This window comes from Bombus pyrosoma, linkage group LG6 (assembly GCF_014825855.1).
Source record: "Bombus pyrosoma isolate SC7728 linkage group LG6, ASM1482585v1, whole genome shotgun sequence".
Taxonomy (NCBI): Eukaryota; Metazoa; Arthropoda; class Insecta; order Hymenoptera; family Apidae; genus Bombus; species Bombus pyrosoma.
The window spans coordinates 15,269,001-15,290,109 of record NC_057775.1 but is presented as its reverse complement, the minus strand read 5'-3'; the positions used below and the strand labels follow the sequence as shown (position 1 = coordinate 15,290,109).

General features: G+C 38.4%; 1 protein-coding gene across 6 annotated transcripts in view; it reads right to left on the bottom strand.

Annotated features, from left to right (window-relative positions):
• Positions 1–21,109, bottom strand: part of LOC122568329 (probable serine/threonine-protein kinase dyrk2) — a 270,663-nt gene that overhangs the window by 179,751 nt on the left and 69,803 nt on the right. For 4 of the 6 annotated variants that reach the window (XM_043727955.1, XM_043727960.1, XM_043727959.1 and 1 more), the window contains exon 5: positions 14,751–16,768. In XM_043727955.1, coding sequence (XP_043583890.1) covers positions 14,751–16,358 — 1,608 coding nt within the window. In that variant the 5' untranslated portion in view covers positions 16,359–16,768. Of the gene's footprint in view, positions 1–14,750; positions 16,769–18,368; positions 18,448–19,916; positions 19,935–21,109 lie in introns of those variants that run through there. The other 2 variants (XM_043727957.1, XM_043727958.1) reach the window with 2 other exon arrangements.

Sequence of the window (21,109 nt, the reverse complement as noted above, 5' to 3'; positions counted from 1 at the left end):
GCCACGCACTGTACGTGGCACGTATAGCGTATGGCGATTAAAGGCTGTTTCACAATGCAGCTTGGGTCAAGAGAATCGAACTATAGCTGGAGTCTGAGAGCTTGCGCTTTCAAAGACGCTTCCTCTATCACCCATCAAATATTTGGTTTGTTTGACGGAGTACTATACCTTGCGTTGAAATGTATTATACACGATCTATGTGGAAGAAAGAAATTAATCTCTTCGAGTCATTAGATCTAGTCAATTAAAAAATTCCCAATATCTCATTTGAATCACACTATTCAATTAGTAGATTATAGAATATATATATTTTCCATTAGCAAACTGATAGCGGACTAACGATAGATTAGCTATCTGCAACGGGAATGAAGTCTGCGAATGTGTCTGGAAACGTCGAGGAAGTTAAATATTTAATCGATTGTTTCCCAATCTTACGAAAGATTTGTAGCCATTAATGTAATTTATCAAATTACCCTCTTCTTACCGGAGATTTATCTTAGAACGTGTGCACGAGAGCAGTATTCGTGATGTCTCGGATATCGATCTTTTTCTGTAAGATGTTTCCTGATTGGATACAACGCCCGACATAGGATGAAACCCTGCGTGAAATGGATTTTTTGATTCGGAGAAGCCTCTGTTGCTAGGTAAGTAAATTCGTCCAGCTGGTCAGTATGCTCTTTCGATCAATGTTTACTCGAAGAAACTTATGATACATTAGTTGTACATTTTTTTATGGAAATATTTTATACAGAACAATTTTTATGTCATACGATCAGCTCTTTTTAAGAGTCGTGTCGAAATTAAGATAAATATTGACATGTATTTCTTTTTTCACTTAAATTGATTTCTGAAACCTTTCACGATGCATTCGAGACATTTCGAATGGAGCGAGCAATCGTCTAAATAGAAAAATTAAATTTTATGAATTTTTAGAATCCCGAATGATTTTTTTCCATTCAAAAAATACAAGAAAAAGATCTCAAATCCTAAGATTTAATTTAGTAACATAAATTATCGCGATTCACAAAGGAATCGCGCGCAATGATGTATCAAAATCTAGATTTTAATGGAATAGCGTATAATAGAGCTAAGAAGCATGAATGATAGCATAAATAACGATAAAACAATAGTTTGGCGATAAATTGGTAGTTTAATAAGTAAATAAATAAATAAGTGGTTGTTAGCTATAAGCAATTAGAATGTGGTTCGAAAGTCATCCCATGTTGCAAAGTAGACCTTAAAAATAAATAGGTAAAAAATAATAAATAAAATAAATTATCGCAATTCGATATATTTCGTTGTTGAGAAAACACGAAATTTGACCGCAGCTATGTATCTCGTTAAATATTCGAAACTTTAAACCGACTCGCTAAATCGAATCGATTCCTTAAAACTGTTAGTAAATAAACTGTTAGTAACTCGTGGCGCAAATGTTTCCTTTCGTTAATTGGAATCTTGGAAATGAATCGTCCGATAAAGTAGACGCGGTTACCAACTGAACATCTTAATTAAATTGAATTCGTGTCGCGCGACCTGAAAGCTTGCATAAAGGCTTCACGTGTACTGCTCTAGCTAGTTTAAATCGGCCAATAGGGTGCAATAATGAACGACGGAGGCAAAATTGAAAAGACACATACGATCGATGCCTGTATATTCCAGATGCAATATTTTCTCAATAACAACGTTACAAGGACTTGTTATTTTTTATCGAATTTTAGGGCCTTTTTTATGAAATCGTATTTTTCTATCGTTAGAACATTTTTTAATTTTGCGGAAAATATAAAAGAATCGCTTTTTAAATTGAAAGTATTTTTCTTGATTGCGATCGGGGAGAGATGGAGACAAAAAGCTTGAGCACCATAACCTCAATTAATATCATTTAGTCGTAGATTACAATCCACAAAAGCTTGGATCGACTTATGTATTTAATTGTATAATACTTTAATTTGTGTTCTGTGTTTTACCCGATAAAGACCGTAAATCGCGTAGATATCACGTGAGATATAAAATACAAATTACACAATCTAATTCAAATGTAATTTGAACTTACTTTCCTACTTGTAACACGATTATAATACGGGTAGCGTATTAAAGAACCTTCAACTTATGGAAAATGTTTCAAAAAATAATATACGCGTATCACACGAGCACAATCGTAATTAAGATACCACTATTGCGAATTGGCTGCGATCGCAGACCGTCGATTTACATAAATACACTGCGCGAGGCATTATTTTCATCGGACAAACAAAGCATCTTTCTCCCAACATCCGAGCACGTGCGAGGAATTCCGCAAACATGCGGGCGAGCATAATCCGTGCATTGTTTGCATGTTTTCGCACGATTTCCATTTAGATAAGTGCTTATGATCTGTGCGTTCGATTTTTTACGCCACAATGTGGGCACCGATTTCCTTGAAAGAAACAAAGAAAAAATTCAAGGTTATGACGACTTACGGTACAATAAAATCGATGATGATTTTTCTGAGGGAAAAAGTTACTTTTTGCGTATTGGGGAAGAAAAATAGAACGATTGTTTTTAACAGAATATTTTGAGAGATGTAATACAATGTACATGGAAAAAATGAATTATAGGGGTTCGATCGTTTTGTTATTGGACTTGTTTAATTTGATTGCTTAGAAAAAATTAATTTGCTAGTGTCATCTTATCGGATCGAGAAGCAAGCTGCATGGGACGTAGGTAATGCAGAAATCTGTGGGTCGATACTAAAGTGAATTACAGGGATCTGCTACACCTGTAGTTGCAAAAAGAAAGTGGATAAGGTTGGCAAGTGTTGGAGAAAGGCCAATAATTCAGAGATTCATAATGTCATTGTCCTTTCAGATGAAACTGTATAACCCACCGCAACCTAGCATAATATACAATTCATTGACGTTACATACTTAAAACTAAAGTCCATCTACGTTAAAAAGAAACTTGCAAACATTAATTTTCATGAAAAGAGCACATCCTTTTTGTCTTCCTTTTCTTGAATAAATATATGATGTATCGTCAATGTAAATATAATGAGACTCGTCAGAGGATGATCACAAAGCAGGTTCTTAGAAAGATCGTACCGAAAAACGAGAAAAAAAGAAAGAAAAATAAAAAGAGATTTTGGGTGGACGGCGCATTAACAACACGCCTAATAAGGTTTTCTCGTCTAACCACAAGTTTCGACCACTCGTGTAAATTTTCGCGGCAAGTTTAAACACGTCTGAACAAGTTGTAGCACGACTCGTGCCTTCTTCTCTGCCAAACTCGTTTCTTCTTATCCTTTTTTCTGCCGCGATCCTGCTGTCTAACAAGGACGACACTGGTTTTGCGGTTTAACAAGTAGAACTTTGGCCAGTCTCGTTTATCAGATGATTAACGCACTGACCGCAATTTAAAAAAGTCTTAAAAGGATATTTCCCTCGCATGGTTTGCCGACCGAACAACTGCTCACACGAGCGTGTAAATTTCGCTCCTTCTGCACACGAAAGTCCGACTTTCGTTGCAATTAAAAATTTAGACATCCGTTTTAAATTAAAACTTTTAATTCTATGCAGTGGTGTTATTATCATTGTTACTGTAAATAGGGCCTTCTCGTTCATTCTAAGCTACCATGGAATTTAATTCATTATCCTCCATCGATGCTCATCCTTTATATTTTACATTTTATATTTACTTTTTGCCTAATTCGTACAGTCGATAATTGTTGCCTAACGAACGTATGCGTCACATAATTCATAAAAAGAAGTTCACAGTAAAATCCATGTAATATTTAAAGACGCACGAAAGTCTATACCATCAATTCAGTATCACACAAATACAGTATATTTTTTCCATCTTAATTCTTAAAAGTTTCCAAGAAATGTTTGTCGCAGTTGTTACGTGCATCGAGCAAAATCTTCTTTACCGGTATTTTTCATACGAGGCAATTCTTCGAACGAAATCAATTTCTATAAATGAACAAATATATTTATTTTTACAATATTCCCGCTGTTCAATTCGATCGCTAGCCGCAGCAAAAAGAAATTGGTTATTCGATAAACCGCAGATCTGTACACATGCCGTGCTATTTGTCAACTGCAAGAACCATTTTCCAAAAATATCCGCTATCCTGTTGCAGGCAAGCAACCTCGCCAATATCCCTGTCGGTATGCAAGTTCACGCTTCACCGCGATTTTCATGCACGAGCTTCCAAACTTTTACACAGTGCCACCACGCTCTCATTATCCTACAGAGGATTTTATGTTTCGTAAACTTGCGGCATCTTAACGAAGATCTTTTAAACAGTTTCGTGTTATAATCGCGAGGAGAAAACTTGCAAACGCGACACTGTTTAATATCGATCAAACTTTCTAGACGTGTTTAATACTTTAATATTCATTAGGGAATATTTTTCATTGCAGATTACACACTTCTTTTTATTATTATTATTATTCGAAATTACAACGATAAATCCGTTTTATTCCTATGAGATTTTTATGCTATACTAACACCGTTTCTGCGAAAAAAGCTAATTGACGAAATGCTACTAGGAACAATTACTACGATCGAGACATACCGAACGTGTTAACGATATAAAATGTAATAGATTCGAAATCGCATATATAATTTCTTGCTTAATGAAGTGTATAAAGCTGATATTTGCGGTTTGTTCGCGAAACGAAGCGAAATGTGCGTTCCAGCACGTTATTTACTTGTAGCGGAACATTACCACGTGCTCGAGATCCGGTTTGAGCAAAATTGAATTCATGGTTAAGCACCATCTGTCTGGCCGGGGAAAAAAATTTACGATCCGTGCGATCGAAATTTATGCCTCGCCTTAGAAGAGTGCAACTTCTTTCTCTACTCGTGGAAAATACCGTCGCATCGTACTATGTTATACGAATACTATAATATTTCGCGTATCTTGTAATATCACTTGCACAAAATTTGAAAATACATACACCGTAAGATCCAGGCAAATTCTATCTTTTCAACATGATTACTTAAATCTGTTACTCTTTGGTAAAATGTAATTCGTAATTTATATATATTATATTAACTAGCGATATAACGTGCTCTAAATCCACTCAATTTCTTCGAAAGATAACGTACCAAAACCTAACCTCTATAGCCTTTTGAATTCTAAACAAACAGAATGATCGCGAACGAACAGAAACCTACGAAACTACGAGACGACTCAAATTTCGAGTGATTCAAACGAAACAATGAAAGGGCCGGAGTAAATAGAAAATAATAATGAAAAGCGGAACGCACAAAGACGACTTTCGAATCACGAGCCTTTCAGATGGAAAACCGTGGTGTGCGCGGTGCAAAAGCATAGAATGGACGACAGCGATGGCTTTAAATGGTCCGTATTTCAATAATGATAAATCACCCTGGTTCGACGCAACGACAGACATGGCCGGTTTGAAGATCTCACCGCGAGATATCGCCGTCAGGGGTCTATCTTGTGCCTTCTATCTTATACGGTCCTGTCTCCTTTGGTCTGCCCTACAGGACGTTTCAAAGTCCATCGGGAGTCTCAACCGTGAAGGAATCCCTTTCAGAGGCGATCTCGAAAACACGTTTCCTTCGATCTGGAGGATTAAACCTTCTATACCTTCCAATAGTCCCGTTTAACATCTCTTGACATGATCATGCTTTCCTTTCTTCCTTTTCGAAATATGTATCGTGCGAGTAATTCGTACGAGTCAGATTATTCGGCACATAATTTAGGATAATTTAGTTTAGCTTTTGAGATCGCGTAATTTTAAGATTGCGCGCTTGCGTTGACTCGATACGGGCAGATTTTTCATATTACAATTTTGCTATTTGAGATTATTAAATTCAAATGTGCAACAGTCGCGTGTAGAAGGTGAAACTTCTTCTAATACACGTTCTTACTATTCTACATAGTATTCAAGGTGGACGTAGCAATAATTCATGCGTGACTGATGAATATAGGTACTTTTATTTGAATATCAATGCCTTAATTTAACAGTTGGTTAGTTGTTTTATGATAGTTTTTGCAATGAATTTGATTAATACCTGCGTGGAGGGAATTTATACGGATGATGATAAAACCGAATATTATTTGTACGAGTGGAATATGCGATGTAATACTTGATTGATAAATGAAGATGGAGCAAAGTATCGCTTTGTTGATTAATTTCGACCTATTTTCACTGTTTCAGTCATTTATCTAGCGTTACGAAATTTTTTAATATAAAGTTTCATAATCGATTTCTTCGTTTTTAATAATATTGGATGGCGTAACTATTTTTTACCATTGTTACATCAACGATTTATAAAAGAAGACAAAGTCTGTCTACTCGATGCAGCAACGAACATCCATAAGAGAATCTCAATTCATCAGAGGACACGCAATGAGACAAAAGCTATCAATCGCATCACAATAGAGCATCGCCGAAGAAAAAAGATCTTCGTCGTTTACGGTAAATTCCAACATCCATAATTCAAAACAGAACGTTAACAAATAAGGAGACATGTGTCATCATATCAGATCCATCGTCGTATCCGTATCAGAGATCGAAACATTTTCACGTTGATTCAACGTTATGCCGTCTAACTCGTCTCGACTCGATCAGAAATACCTTAATAAAATAAACGATATTCATGGGAGAATTTAAATACAATTATAGCACATGTATAAACTACAGCAAAACGCTAATAGAAAAATATCGAGACGAGAATATTCACCTCCACGTTGATCCAACATCGCGTCGCTTAATATTCTTTCTTTGCATCGAAAACATCTCGATAAGATAGATGACGATTACTGTCTACGATAAAATTCCACTATTGTTTAACAAAATTGAATGTCACTAAAATTACGATACATTTATAACAAATAAGAAAGTATTCACTTTGAAGAATTCTATAAGATCCACGCGTCAAAAATCGTATCAAAAGTCAGCTCGAAAACCGGATCGATATTTCAACCTTTCGATCTGTAGCTAAACCAACAGAACGCCTATATGGGCGTTCTTTAAAAGAATCCTTTTTATTTATCGCCCATAAGTCTCTTATTGCACGCGCGCCTAAGAATTGCCCCTAATAATTTCCCAGGAACATCCAACTGCATACCAACGTGTCCATATTCCCATGTAACGTTACGTGCTCCTGCAATACGAGGAAGAAGAAATCGCCACGAGATAACTCCTACATGAAGATATTATGCTTTGATATATGTACGCTCGAACGAGTAGGGAATTGTTTAGCGACGAAACCAGAAATATACAAGAATATACGAGATCGTTTGAGAAGGCTTATTGCTCGCGCGATGCCCGAACACGATGTTCCCTTTCGTGTAAATTCGTAGAAATTTTTCCCAGGGACAACGGAACGTCGACAGAATGCGTTATCGCTATAAGACGCGTGACGATCCCGATTATGCACGTGTATCTCAACGACGAATGGAATTTTGGTGGGCAGGCAGCACTGTTTACCGAACGACGCGTGGTTCAATGCTGAATCGATTTCGACGCGACGATGATGCGTGATTGGTTTCAGCGATGAGAATCTGCTGGTGAATCGTTTCTACCGTTAGGCGGGTGAGAAGGAAGCAATGATGTTTGGCGAAGTAATTTGATGAGATTGAGAGTTAGGTGGAGGTTTTTTTCTTGGATCTTTCACAGATAAACCTATATTTCCTTTACGATTATATTTTAGCAGATGTTAGCACGAGTTCGATAAACTGGAAATTTAGTTTCTAACGGAAAAGTTAATTTGTAAAGAAGCTGCAGATGACTTCGAAAACTTTGGATCGTGAGAAACGATACAGAAGAAGTTTGCAATGAGCTTGAAGATATCTTCAAATTGTATTAGGTAATAAAAAATTCAGTTGGCCAACTGATTTTAAGTTACATAATTCACTTTGTGTATGATAATATTTAATACTTGTAAGTTGGAAATCGCATGACGTGATAAAGGGCCAAGCAGATTAAAATAACGTCCTTTCTCCGCTCTTTCGACTTCAATCCCGCGAATGTTTTCGATACGCGACTGCCGCATACCTGAACGCGTTTCTGCACTCGCAAACGTCTCTTCGAGTTCGGTTGTCGCGAGCTTTTGCACGTCATCGTGACTCAACCAAGCGGGATCGTCAAACGTGGTGCTTCAAACGTATCGTCGTCGACCCATCCAAATAAAAGGTTTTCTTTTCAGTTGTTCGCGCCAGGGCATCGACTCAGACAGCCTGAATTTCCGTTTATTTTCTTTTACTTATTATTGCTTTTCCTTCTCGTTTCATTTTTCCCCGCTTCTCCCTCTTAGATTATCGCTCCGTTCTTTTTACTTTCTTCGATTTTCTCCTTTTTTTCAACCTTAGTTGATCCTGTTCACGCGGCCAACTTAAAAATAACGCGTTGTATTGGTGGCGCATAAAAATATACCAACCGAGGGAGAACGATCATTTGGTAAAAGAGAAGTCGGCGATAATACGACGCAGATGGGGATGTTTTTCGAGTGAAATGCGCGAGATTTTTCTGGAAGAGGATAAAGAGTACTCTATAAGAAGAAATATATATAAATGATATATCAAGAGCAACGTAAGATTTATATACGTGGAATAAAATCCCCTGTTTGTAGAAGCTGCGAGCTTCCCAGTGACCTACTAAAACCCAGCTCTATGTAATTTGGTAGATCCAGTTACGTCCATGTTCCCTCGTATCAAATTCAAGTTCGCTTCAATCTAATTCGATCTAAACTAGTGTACAACTGGCTTGCATCATTTTCCAAATCTTCGTTTCCCTTTGTTTCCCTAAATTTCCCAGAAATTTATTTACCATGAAAAAATAGCACCAGGACCTACAAATTCCTTCGGGTTTCTATCCTCTTGAATTTATCACATAATTTCAGAAATAAGAAAGAATAAAAATTGTCTACTTACAGCATTTGCAGAATGAGCAGACAAAATCGCAAGTTGTCCTTTAGGTTTCACGATTCACGGCAGGATTCCTTGGAATCTTGAAGGGAGAGAAAATCAAGGACACGACGCGATTGACGGTAATTCGCAGGCGTACGTATCCCGAATTCGTGTAGCGTGTACACGCGTGCAACTTGAAATCACGCGAATTTAACGCCACATTCTCGCCGGGAAGGAAAAATTGAAAAAACGCCAGTAATTCAACGTGGCGGACGCTGAATTATTGTAGTAGCATTGGTCTACGCCTTTCGTCGGCTGCAAGCGGCTTGGTCTCCACCGGATGTGTAGGTTACGCGTCCCTGACCTAGGCTGTCTTTGTATTATACAGAGGAAAAATAGCGAAGAAAAAATAAGAGAGAACGAAGGAAAAAGGAAGAGCAACAGGGTAAACGAGTGCAGAAGGGGAACGAAGGGCGTTCGTGGTTACGCATGGCCGCTGAAATCGTCACGAACAAAGAGCACGGACAAAAGTAAAGAACAAAAGAGTCCGGAAAAATGATATTTATTAGAGATTTCCTTTTCTAGATTTCGAAGATATATGCCGGATCGTTGCGTGCAAACAGCAAGGAACTCTCGAATGTTGTTAACCTCAGGATTGGCGCGTAATTGAATTTTTATTTTCTCTTTGAAGAAGGACGAAGTCCACTGTAGATTTTTACTATTGGATCCAGGTAATAGAAGATCGTCGATAAATATTTGGAATATTTTTGTGGTTATATTTTTAAAAAAAATTTCTTTCTTAGAAGTTTGTATAGAACTAGTCGGATTATAGTTTATTGATGTATACATATTGAATGAATGTATTAGGTTGTCCGAAAAGCCTCCCTCGTCCCACAAGAAAATAACAGACGCACAATGTTTTTTACTTTATATTCGTTTATTGAATTATGTACGAACATGATAATAGAAAAGAACGAAATAGATCATACCTAATTCAATAAAATAATATAAAACAGAAATCACCTTATGAAACGAAAGAAACTTTTCGGACGACCTAACAGATAAATCAATCGTTTTTATCAATCCGGAACGCGTATTTTAAACATCAACGCTGGTTCAAACGATGAAATACGATCGATCACAAAAGTGACGTTAGATATGTTGCTTAGCCTTAGTCTCCTAAAAATCAGGAAGAAAAATGAGTAAGAGAAACTCAATTTCTAGTTGCAGAAGGACAATCATAAACGCCCTTCGCATAGAAGAATGTCCATCCGAAGAGAACTATAGGGCTACCTTATCTCAACAGATAACATAAACCAATCTCTACTCGGCACTTTGTCAAACTACTTGACAAATTCCCTAAACAGACACTAAATCTTCCCGCTAGCGTCTTCTTCCGCCTTTAAACAACGTCTTTCTCTAGCGCTGTAATAATCGATCTTCGTAGTAAATCTATCTCTGTGCCAAAAAAATATTGCGTGGGACGTTTCGAATCGCGTTGGAAACATCGTTCGCCAGACTGTCGGAAACGTACGAGTGCTGCGCGTATCTACTATGGTCGAATTTACGTAGCCGTAAAGTTTCGCCAGGTAAATTCGCGCCAGAGTTTGATGCACCGATGCAAAAATTGCTCCGCCGCACGGCTACGTGATGAAAATCCGCAATAAGACTTAGAAAACACACTGGAAGAGGAGAGAGAGAGAGAGAGAAAGAGAAAGAGAGAGAAATAGGAACGAGCACGGTTACAGGAGAGTCGGCAGCCGCTAGGATGCGGCAGTGTTTTAAAATCGAACGGAAATCCAGTCGAGCCTCGTCCACCGCCATTGCAGCGGTTGCTAATAATAGAGTAGATACTGGAAGGATAGAAATACGACTTCCTCCGTCACTCTGTACCCTGCTGCGTCCCAAGAATAACGGGCTCCCGTTCGATACGAGACTAGCGAAAATAAGGGGTCAGGGGCGGCAACCTAATTCAAACACTCGATACAGCCAAGAAGAGAAGCCACGCGATCGCACGTGATACAGATCTGACTTTCTTTTTAAGGCAGATTTACTTCGTTCAACATGCAAATGAATTTCTTTTTTACCAGTGATTTTGCCGGGTTTTTTCTTTTTTTTCTTTTTCTTTACTTTAACTGCACCAGTTGGATCATTTTTCGAATTTTTTGGGGAGAATAAATTGGAACGGCTAACGATGTCGAGGGGGTTTCCCGGTTAAAGGGCACTTCACATGGTATTCGTGCAATTTCGTTGACATTTTTTTGGGCAGGAAGTGGCGAAATGTTTTTATTTCACTGCAGCAACTAAATCGGAATGGTGGAAGTTAATGAAGATTTTTCTTGATTGTTGCTTTTTGGGTATATCACGTGGGCCAGTTTAGCTGGAATTTTGAAGCTAAAATGGACGATTTATTTTTTTATGGGTCTCGTAGAAACCATACCGATCGGCTCCATAAACTGAAACGCAGAGAAAGATGACGGCTACAAACGTTATTTTCTATAATTTAGTTGAAATTTACGGCCAATTACAACAACTGTGAGCGACAAATAAATTTATGAAAGACAGCCGCCCGTTTTTTGAAGATTTTGAATGCTAATTACGTACCTAGTTCGTAAATTATATAACATATAAAAATTTGTTTTAAATATTATTTTTGCATCCTTTCTTATTCTTCTGTATTTTATCATTCTTGATTCTTAGACAAAAATTCTAAAGGGTTTAAATAATCTAAAAAAATTGACTTATAATTTGTCTTTATTATATGTTTTATTTATTTTTTCTTTTCTTTTACAGCTTCTATCTGTAATGTGATTTATAAGGGAAAATTTACTTGTTTACACTTTCGCAGAAAAGTCATCCATTGAATCACGATGATAATATTATTCGAGTGACTGTGAAAGCGTATCCTAAACGCAAGGGATCACCTTAAAAGGCTCGATATCAAAGATACCTAGCTAACTAGTTGAGATTCCATGCTCCATGCGTAAACTGAAACAGTCCACTTTCACACAATAGACTTTCAGAGAGAAAACATTCTCTAGATTGAGTAACTTCCAAACTTGAAGCAATACTAAACCTCCATTCAGTTTGTAGTTAAACTGAAATTAACAACTTCCAGCCATTTTCAATAATAATCGCGAATCTTTGAAACCGCGCGTGATCCAGAATTTATTTCGCGTTTCCTTTCTAACACGTCTCATTAGCTGGATGAGATACTATTTAATTAATCGTAAGTTTGAAATTCGAATGGAAATATATTACATTAGAATATCCAATTTCGAGAAAAACAACATTCGTGCGAAATTCATGGTACTTTAATCTTCTCTCGCATTTATTCAACCCGATCAACTTCAGCAAAGATATTTAATTCTCTGTTTTATTTATTTTACTTGATCGATTCGGCACAGATGTTCAATTTTCTCTTGCATTTATTTCGCTAGATTAATTCAACAAATTAATTAAAACTCATATTTCTACGTTCATTGGTCGCTATAATTGTTTCAAACTTCTGTTTACTTGATATACGTGCCCCAATTATTTCTTGTTACAGTAATTATTGAAAGGGTTACATCTTTCGTCGTCCCACGCGGCGTCGTACCAATTCGATTTGTAACTGTGCTTTCTGCTGCCTCTAAATTGAGTTACAGAACATTAGCGGTGAATCGACCCTGCCACCAGACAGCACGTGTCCCTTATCTCGTCCAATAAGTGAACCGACGCGACGATATCAGTCGACCCAGGAAGCGTGTGAACTCGTAAAATCAGTGATCCTAAACTTCATATCACGTATCATCGATGCTCGGCCGTTAAATCGCGTACAGTTCCCGTTCGCGCTGTTCATAATTGAAAACGCGAAATATTTAAGACTTCGATACCGTGGAGTCTGAGGTTCGATAATTAAACAGCAAGAGTCTAGACAGGTGGTGTTTTATTAACGATGTGATTGTGAAGAGAATACGAATTTAAACCCATCACGAGAGAGATAAAAAATAGATCAAAGGATAAGTTTAAGACAGAGGAACGATAGTTTTCAAAGGTGGGCGTAATAATTTATGAGAAGAACGATTTATACGAAGAAAAATGTTTGAAATACAGGGCAATAAGGAAATGATAATTTCGAAATAGAAGAATAAGAAGATAATAATCCAAAGATGGAAAAAATGACAGTTTCGAAGTAAAATAAGCGGCATAATAATTTAAGATTAATATTTAATATTGTTACGCGAAAATGAAATTTTTGATAAATTAATGTATCAGAAATAGTGGTATAAAATAAAGATCAAAATGATCTGAGTTCATTAACGAAACTAAATTTTCCTACTGCTTTTTACATTCCTTTTATATTAAAAAGCTTGAATCGAAGATGTGTTGAACGATATGTTTGAATAGTACTATTGCACTAGATATGTAATTTCTAGAAAGTAACCATACGTTAAATTTATGAATAATAAATGTTGCCATACGTAGTTAAATGAAACTGACTGGAATTTGCAGAATTTGACATAGATATAGAAAGAAGAAATGTCTCGTTTTAGCTTTATCGATCCGTTTCAGATACATTTTTACAGATGTTCTTCGGCCATAAGTTGAAAAGCCTAGGTTAAATCGATATCTAGATGCGCCTACTATTGGGATATTCACGATTACGACGCTATTGAATACTTCAACATATTTTTGCATTGCTATATTTAGTGAATAAAAATTTTTTTATCAATGTTTATAACTGTTACCTTTAAAGTGAAAATTTTAAAAGAATCATGCTAGTGCTCTTAAGGTATAAATTTTAATAGAAATGGAAACAAAGTGGTAAAGACACGAATATGTTTCTAACTGAAAAATAAATGATTCAGAAGAATTCTTTGTTCAAAATCAATAAATCTAATCTAGATTGCAACAGAGAAACGAATAAACGATAAAAGCATGAAAACTTGATGAATGAAGTAAATTCTAGTGTTATTTTAGTTTTAAATATAAGTATAATAATTTTAGATACAAATATCTGAAATTGTTCGTTTTCTACATTTTCTAATTCAATTGCAACGATATCCGCGAACGATAACAATCAACTTAATGAAATTTAAAAGCAGCAACGAAATCGATAAACCATGATATCAATTATGTAAATGCAACGCGGCGATCGAAACATAGGAAAGTGAGGTTCGTTGGCCGACGAAAAATTGAAAAGCAAAAGCACGCGTCGCTTGATTTATCGATTCTACATTCCTAGCTGACTGAAAATATTTCCTCGGAGAAATTTCCTCTCAGAGTATCTATGTCGTCTTATACTATTGGTTGCGCTTCGATATTTTCGCTCTCATGGATTTCGTATCAACCAGCATCTTTGATAAGAACTCTTTCATGAAATAACAACGAGGTATGTATATAGTTTTATTTTTAAGAACCCGTTATTTTAACAATGTAACAATACCATAGCAACAATTAACAAATTCTGGACCAGTGTATATTGCCATAAAATAAAACAAATGCGTATACATAATACATAACTCATGATATTCAATTCCTATTTTATCTTAGACCATTAGACTTTTTGCTTCAACTTTCAAACAAGGTATCTCCGAATTATAAAACTCCCAAATCAAAAATAAACAGATCGTCGGACTTTTGAAACTTCGGTTCCCATAGCGAACACGCGTATGATTATCCTAATTTCCATGGAGAATCAAGTAATCCTCGATTGCAATTCCCAGAAAAGTAACCTCTCGATATCGAAGTACCTTTTAATAATATCAGAAGAACACGCGAGAATAATACGCGAAACTACGAAGAAAGAACGTTGAAACGTATGGAGACAAAGAGCGGGGGACACGATATCACGCGTTATTCCGATCAAGTGAAACGCGGTCGCTCCTCTCCCCCGAGGACTTACCTCTTCTACGAAAGATCTCTGCTGCATATTGGTCCAGCACATTTTGCACTGGCACACGTCCTTCTCTTTGAAATTCTCAGCCCTTTCTCTGTCTCGGCTGGCGGTAACCTGAGGTGGCGGAGGCGGCACAGGCGGCGGGAGCGGACTAGTCGCGACCTCCAGGCTATCCGAGCTAGAGTTATGACGTCGCGGTGGTGTGATGTTCGTCACGTTCCCTTGCGAGACCTGCTGTTTCACGTCGGCCGATCTTCCCGCCGAGTGATCGTTACCATTGCCAGACGACTTTGAGTGTGACGGTGACAGGTAAACGTTCAGCATGCACTTGCTGTTATTCTGCTGCGGCTGAGGCCGTAAGAAATCATCCAGAAGATAAAAGCTCTGCGCCCGATTGGATCTTGTAGTAGACGTAGTTGCACGCGAATCGTTGCCAATGGACTGCTGCTCCGCTTTACAGATACTCTCGCGATTCGTTCGACCTCGACACTCATCGTCGAATTGATGTCTAGTGGTCACGTGTCTCTCGTCCACGTCTCTATCCGCGCAATCCGCGGTTTCTTGATACAACCTACGGCTAACCTTCGACCTTCCAGCCTGACCGAATTCCCCGTTCTCTCTGTAGATGTCCCGGCTCACACGGGACACACGGGCCGAGTAGGACGTGGGCTGCTGGTAACGCGTCGACTTGCAATTCGACCCACGTAAATCCTCCCGGAAGTGCTCGCCCTCGATCATCGAGACGCTCATGTTATGTGACAGCGAATGTTGAACAGCGTGTGAACTGGTGCCAGTCGGAGCCCTTAACAGGGCACCGAGAGACCGCCACTTCCTGTCCTGCTGTCCCGTCGAATTCGACGAGACGGACGATCTGGTCCATTTCCTCTCGTTCCCTGGCGATGTCAGAGCGTTGTTGTTGCCTACCGACCACTTCCGGTCGTTCGTAGGCGAAGTCACCACCGATGGCCACTTTCGTTCGTTCGACGGAGACGCCATCGAGGTGCTCGACCACTTTCTCTCGGACGAGGTCAACACAGCGCCAGTGGCGGAGGTCAACGAGCGATCCGTAGATGAACTGTTCAGTTGATCCTCGCGTTGCCTGGCCTTCCACCAAGATGACGTCGAGGTGAAGAGTATCAGTGCTCCTCGCAGTGGGTTCGGATTCTTCGAGGCTCCTTTTGGCGAATATTCCCTATCCTTGATCTTCAAAGAACAATCTTTGTAATTGGTGTCGCATTCGCGATCGCTAAACGCTGACGCGTCACGATCCCAAAGAGCGTTTTTCTGAGCGGCCAATTCCTCCTCATAGTGTAACGTAGCGTTGGTGCTACGTAGACGTGGTCGAATTTTCACGAAACCGTAATCGTTGCTGTCCTGAACGGCCTCTAATGCCTCGATGCGATGTTGAACGGTTCCGGTCGACTGCTGCAACAGAGAAGTCTGACCGGACGAGTATTGGTGATGGCTGTTGCTCAGTTGCAAGCTCGGCTGCTGTAAAAGCGTCGAGGTCCTCGCCCTGTGTCCCTCGCTGGCGGTACCGCGTTGCAAACAAGAGAAACTCGCCGAGTGTCGCAGGCTCGAGGGTGGATTTCCCGGTTGACTCACTCCCAACATCTTGCCTCTCTTTGATATTCAGTCTTTTTGATCTCGAGTAGCGAAGAAAGAGAATTTTGTATCGAACACAAGCGATATTCCTTTTTGTTTCCCCCTTTCGTTTTTATGTTTCTTTGTTTCTCCTCTGTTTCGTTCCTTTCTGTCAAATTGGACGGAAGTCGGGACGAAACGACACCTTTCTAACTGAGTATTATTACTCTGGCAGTGATTCTTGCTCTCGATATCCCGGTTTTCTCTGATAACGCGTGAACAATCGACTGGCCTGCAAACGACTTCTTGTTTCGTGTACCTTGTTCGTTCGTGTACATCCTCTCGATAAGATTCTCGTGAACTGGCAGCCGCAAGACGGCTACGTCATCCTCGTCGCTCTCGGTGCCTTTCGTACCGTACAACGACGGTTCGTACGAAATCTGAAACAGAAAGTAGGAACAGGATAGGGGCTAGCAACTCAAAAGAAAAAGAACGGCTACAACAAATCGAAGCGTCGTGAAGCAACGGTTGTGAAAAATGAAATGACGAGGAGGATGAGTCGGAGGAAGGGTGAACGAGATTCTAGAGAACGATGGAAAGACGGGGTGGTGTGAGACGTTCTCTTCCGTTGTGAAATACATGAATGGCATACGGTACGGATAGCCTGCTCGCGTGGCTTCGAAACAGCCAAAGGAAAGAAAAGGAAGAGAGTGAGAGGCAACGACTGTATGAAAAAGAACGGAGAGAGGGACACGAGGCGATTTGATGGAGATCGGCGAAGGATGAAGGTCGTTCTGTGGCCGATGCCTAAGGCCAGGCATCGAGATGTCTACCGATGTGCCCTTCGAAAATTTAATTTTCCTTCGGAGGAAGAACGAACGCGAATTATTAACGTTCATGCAGACTACAATTCTTTTGTACTTTTGAAACGAGCAATTTTTTATTATAATTTCTAAAGTTCGGAAATCTTTTTAATTTCAATTCAGAAATTATAAAGATTCGAAAGATTCGGACTTTGAAATTTAAATTTTCTTATTTGGAAGGAGTTGCAAATTGGTAGACATCCGTAACTTAAAGTACGCGCGATGAATCGTCGATGACAGATATGAGCGAAGTATGTACGTCGTAAAGTATACGTTTACAGCGACATGCTCATCAACTAAAAGACCGATGCAGCTGCGTTAAAAAGAAGCACTGGAGATACAAGAAAATAACGTAACAAATTCGTGAATAATCATAGGGTAACGGGAACTGACTCAACAAGAAAAATAAAATTCAGGGGCATCTACGGTGGTTGGTGAATTGGTTTATAACATTAATCTACACATATAATCGTTTCCTATTTAACCAAGTCTGGACCATAATTAACGTAATTAGCATTAGCTTCAGGATCGTGTCTGGTAACCGCTTAAAGGTCCGATATATAATTTAACTCATTGACTCACGTTTTCGTTCATTAGCTGTGTATTCAACCAGACTAAAATATTCACTTTCGAAATCTTATTATTCTATAACGAACAAAAATTATTAAAATGATAAATGTAAGTTACAATTTATCTTAAATTCGATAGCTTTTAATTTAGTTTTAACATTTGTAACAGCAGCGCACGTATTTTCGTTGCATGCGGTTTATAATTTTTCATAATTTAGTACGAGTGAACGTCGTAAAACAAGCAGTTAACGATACAACGAATTATGTTCTCGTCTAACGAGCGTTTATTTAAAAAACAAAAAAGACGAACGACATGATTTTTTAAAGTTTCCAACATTTTCGTAGATTTTAGTTCAACCCCACTAGAAGGAGAAACGTGGTCATTAAGTTCTCGTGGTTCGGTACACAGGTGCATCTGCTGTGCCATTCTCGATTCTAAGCGAGTCTATATTACGATACAACACCTACGAGGGACAATTCGACTCGATAAATTGGCGGTAACATACCAATTATCGATCGTGCGGACAAAACTTTGAAATACACTAATAGGACGTTAAAACGCGATGGATTTTATTAAACACGATAAAAATGAAATAATACGAAAGTACCTTCGTGAAATATAGCGTGCCATAATATCCTTCGAAGGAAATTGCTAGTAAAATGCTCCTGTGGATCCCACCGTACTATCTACGTAACAAAATTATCACTCTCTTGTATTTTTGCAGCAAACGTTATAAATTTTAAGCTCGATACATTTTTTCGTTTTCAAATTCGAGAGATTCGCATGTAAATTTTAGAATTCGAAAGATTCACACTTTCGGATTCTTTCATCTAAAAATAATTCCACTCCCAAACGTACAAATTTTCGAACTTTCACATTTAAGCTTTCGCACTTCAAAGATTCAAACTTCTAAATAGAAGATTTTCTACATTTTTAAACATCAACTAAAATTTTGTTCTCAGGATGACAAAATTTCGCCAGTGGCGGTGAATTCGAAGTTTCGATGGGAGGCCCAATGTCCAACTACGAAACCGAATTCGCTCGATAACGGTGTACGCAAGATTTCTTTGACTTTAAGGCAGCGGCACGCGGGCTGTCTACCGTGTGTCTATGTAGGTGCAAAACAGTGAAAGGTTTTTCAAGGCAGGAAAGTAAGTGACACCCACACGTGGCCGTTGTCGATGTAAAAAGGCAAGGCCGTTCGCGCGTAGAAAAGTTCACTGCATTATTGCGAAACTGATCGCCCGTTGCAGCAACAATGACGCCTAATGGAATAAAGGATGTATGCGACGGGAACTTATTCTAATTCAGCAGCACGAGGTCAATCAAACGTTGATAATAAATACGCGAGGAATCGCTTTCTACGCTGTCGCCATTTGAATGAAACACAGCTGCAACGTATTATTCGGAAACTTTTAATCCCACCATGTACAGTAAAGAACAAACTGATGTTCGTACAGAACGTGCAAACCAACTCTATCTGCTTCGACTACCACCGGTCGTTTCAAGTATTGACAGACGAAGATGCTTAGAAAAATCGATACATTTCTTGAAAGAATTAGAATTTATTGCAAATAAAATAGATGAGTTTGTATAGACTCGATAGATTGATTGATTAGATAATAAAAATTGATTTTAAATTACATAATAATTAAGAAGATATGAAACACACTAAGCGTATTTCTTATATTCCTCAAGTAGATATTAACTTTTGCTTCAATTGCATATCAGACAAACATAATATCCACGTCGGTATTTACTGCACCCTTAATTTATATAATTCACTTCACGTATATTGTGTATATTGTGTATAATTCACGAAACTTTGTCAAAAACTAAAATATAATACCATCGCGTTTCATAATCCCTCTCACGGCAACCACATCTGTTTCTTCATCTAAAGAGAAATTTCTTCGTTCAAAGCTTCGTTCGAAACGTCATATTATTCACGATTTTCATGATTATTAAAGTAATTACAATCGACAGCAAGTATAATTATCATCTTGTTGCAATGCATTCTCTCACATTCCGAAGATTTCAACACTCGCAGGAACGAGCAATCTTTTCGTCCTTACGTATGATATTCATGATAAACTGTGCTGGACGCGCAATCATATCTTTTTAAAAGCAACAAAAAAGCAGAAAAGATATTAACGAAAGTGTGCGTCAACGTGGTACACAGGAACGCGAGAAATTTTCCTTCGTTCCCCGACAACTCTGCGTGCAACGAGGCGAACACGCGTGACTTTCTGCGGCTTAATTCCGACATCCGCTACCTTCGAGACCGCGTCTCGCTTGCAATTCTAATGCAGTCGTTAACTGGCATCGTTTAAGTGGGAGAACCTTCCTCCCTTCCTCTCGCTCTCCTTCTCTCTCCCGCTTACATATACGAAAAAAAAAGAGAAGGAAAAGAAATCCGTATTCTCACTACACAACCTAACCCCAACCTCGGTTAAACGTAAAGCCGCGTTTAATTAATCCGTCAACGACTTGACCGAATTTTTTCAGTGGCGCGATGCGGATCATCCTAGAAACCGCAGAACCGTATAGCATTTAGTGCGTGAAAGAGAAGCAGGTAGCTGTAATGCGTCAAACGTCGTCGAAACGAATCCTCGCTCGTGTTCTCGTAGGAAAATTCTAGGTACGCGATCGAAAATCGAAGCAGCCGTTGGAACGTGTAAACGAAAGAGAAAGAGGAAAAACGGCGGAGAAAAATTGAAGAGAAACGACGGTTGCATACATTGTAGAACAAAGTTCATGCATATACAAGACGATTCCTTTGTACAGGTAGTTTCAAAGTTGCGGATCTGTAGAGGATGACGGATGACGAAGAAGAGCATGTACGTTTGAATTTTCATGGATCAAATTTAATAAAGTAGGAACAAAGAAGAACGTCTGAATTTCGACTTGCAGTGTACACGTAAGTTTGTAAGAATATAGTAAGCGATAATTCGAATGCAATTAAAACTTCAGTAAGAACAAGAACAAGGAAATAGTTTGACTTTCATACGAAAAAAAATATATATATGTACTTGTGCGTACAATTTCTAATTAAAACTTTACCGAGTACTTTACAATAACTTGCTGATCATATTAGATATTAATGCATTTATGAAACATTTATAGGTACGAGATATACAGAATGCGATATAATTATCATAAGTAAAGTACTCGTCGTAATATCTAATGGGAGGATTTGCATAAAGAGTCTAAGTCTACGTATAAAATAAAACCTTACTCCTTACAATATGTAGTAGACATAGAAAAGAAATCTCTATTCCGGTTTCCTTCCTTTACTTGTGTTCATGAAAATTTTAATTTCCATAAACATCCGCATTCTATCTACAT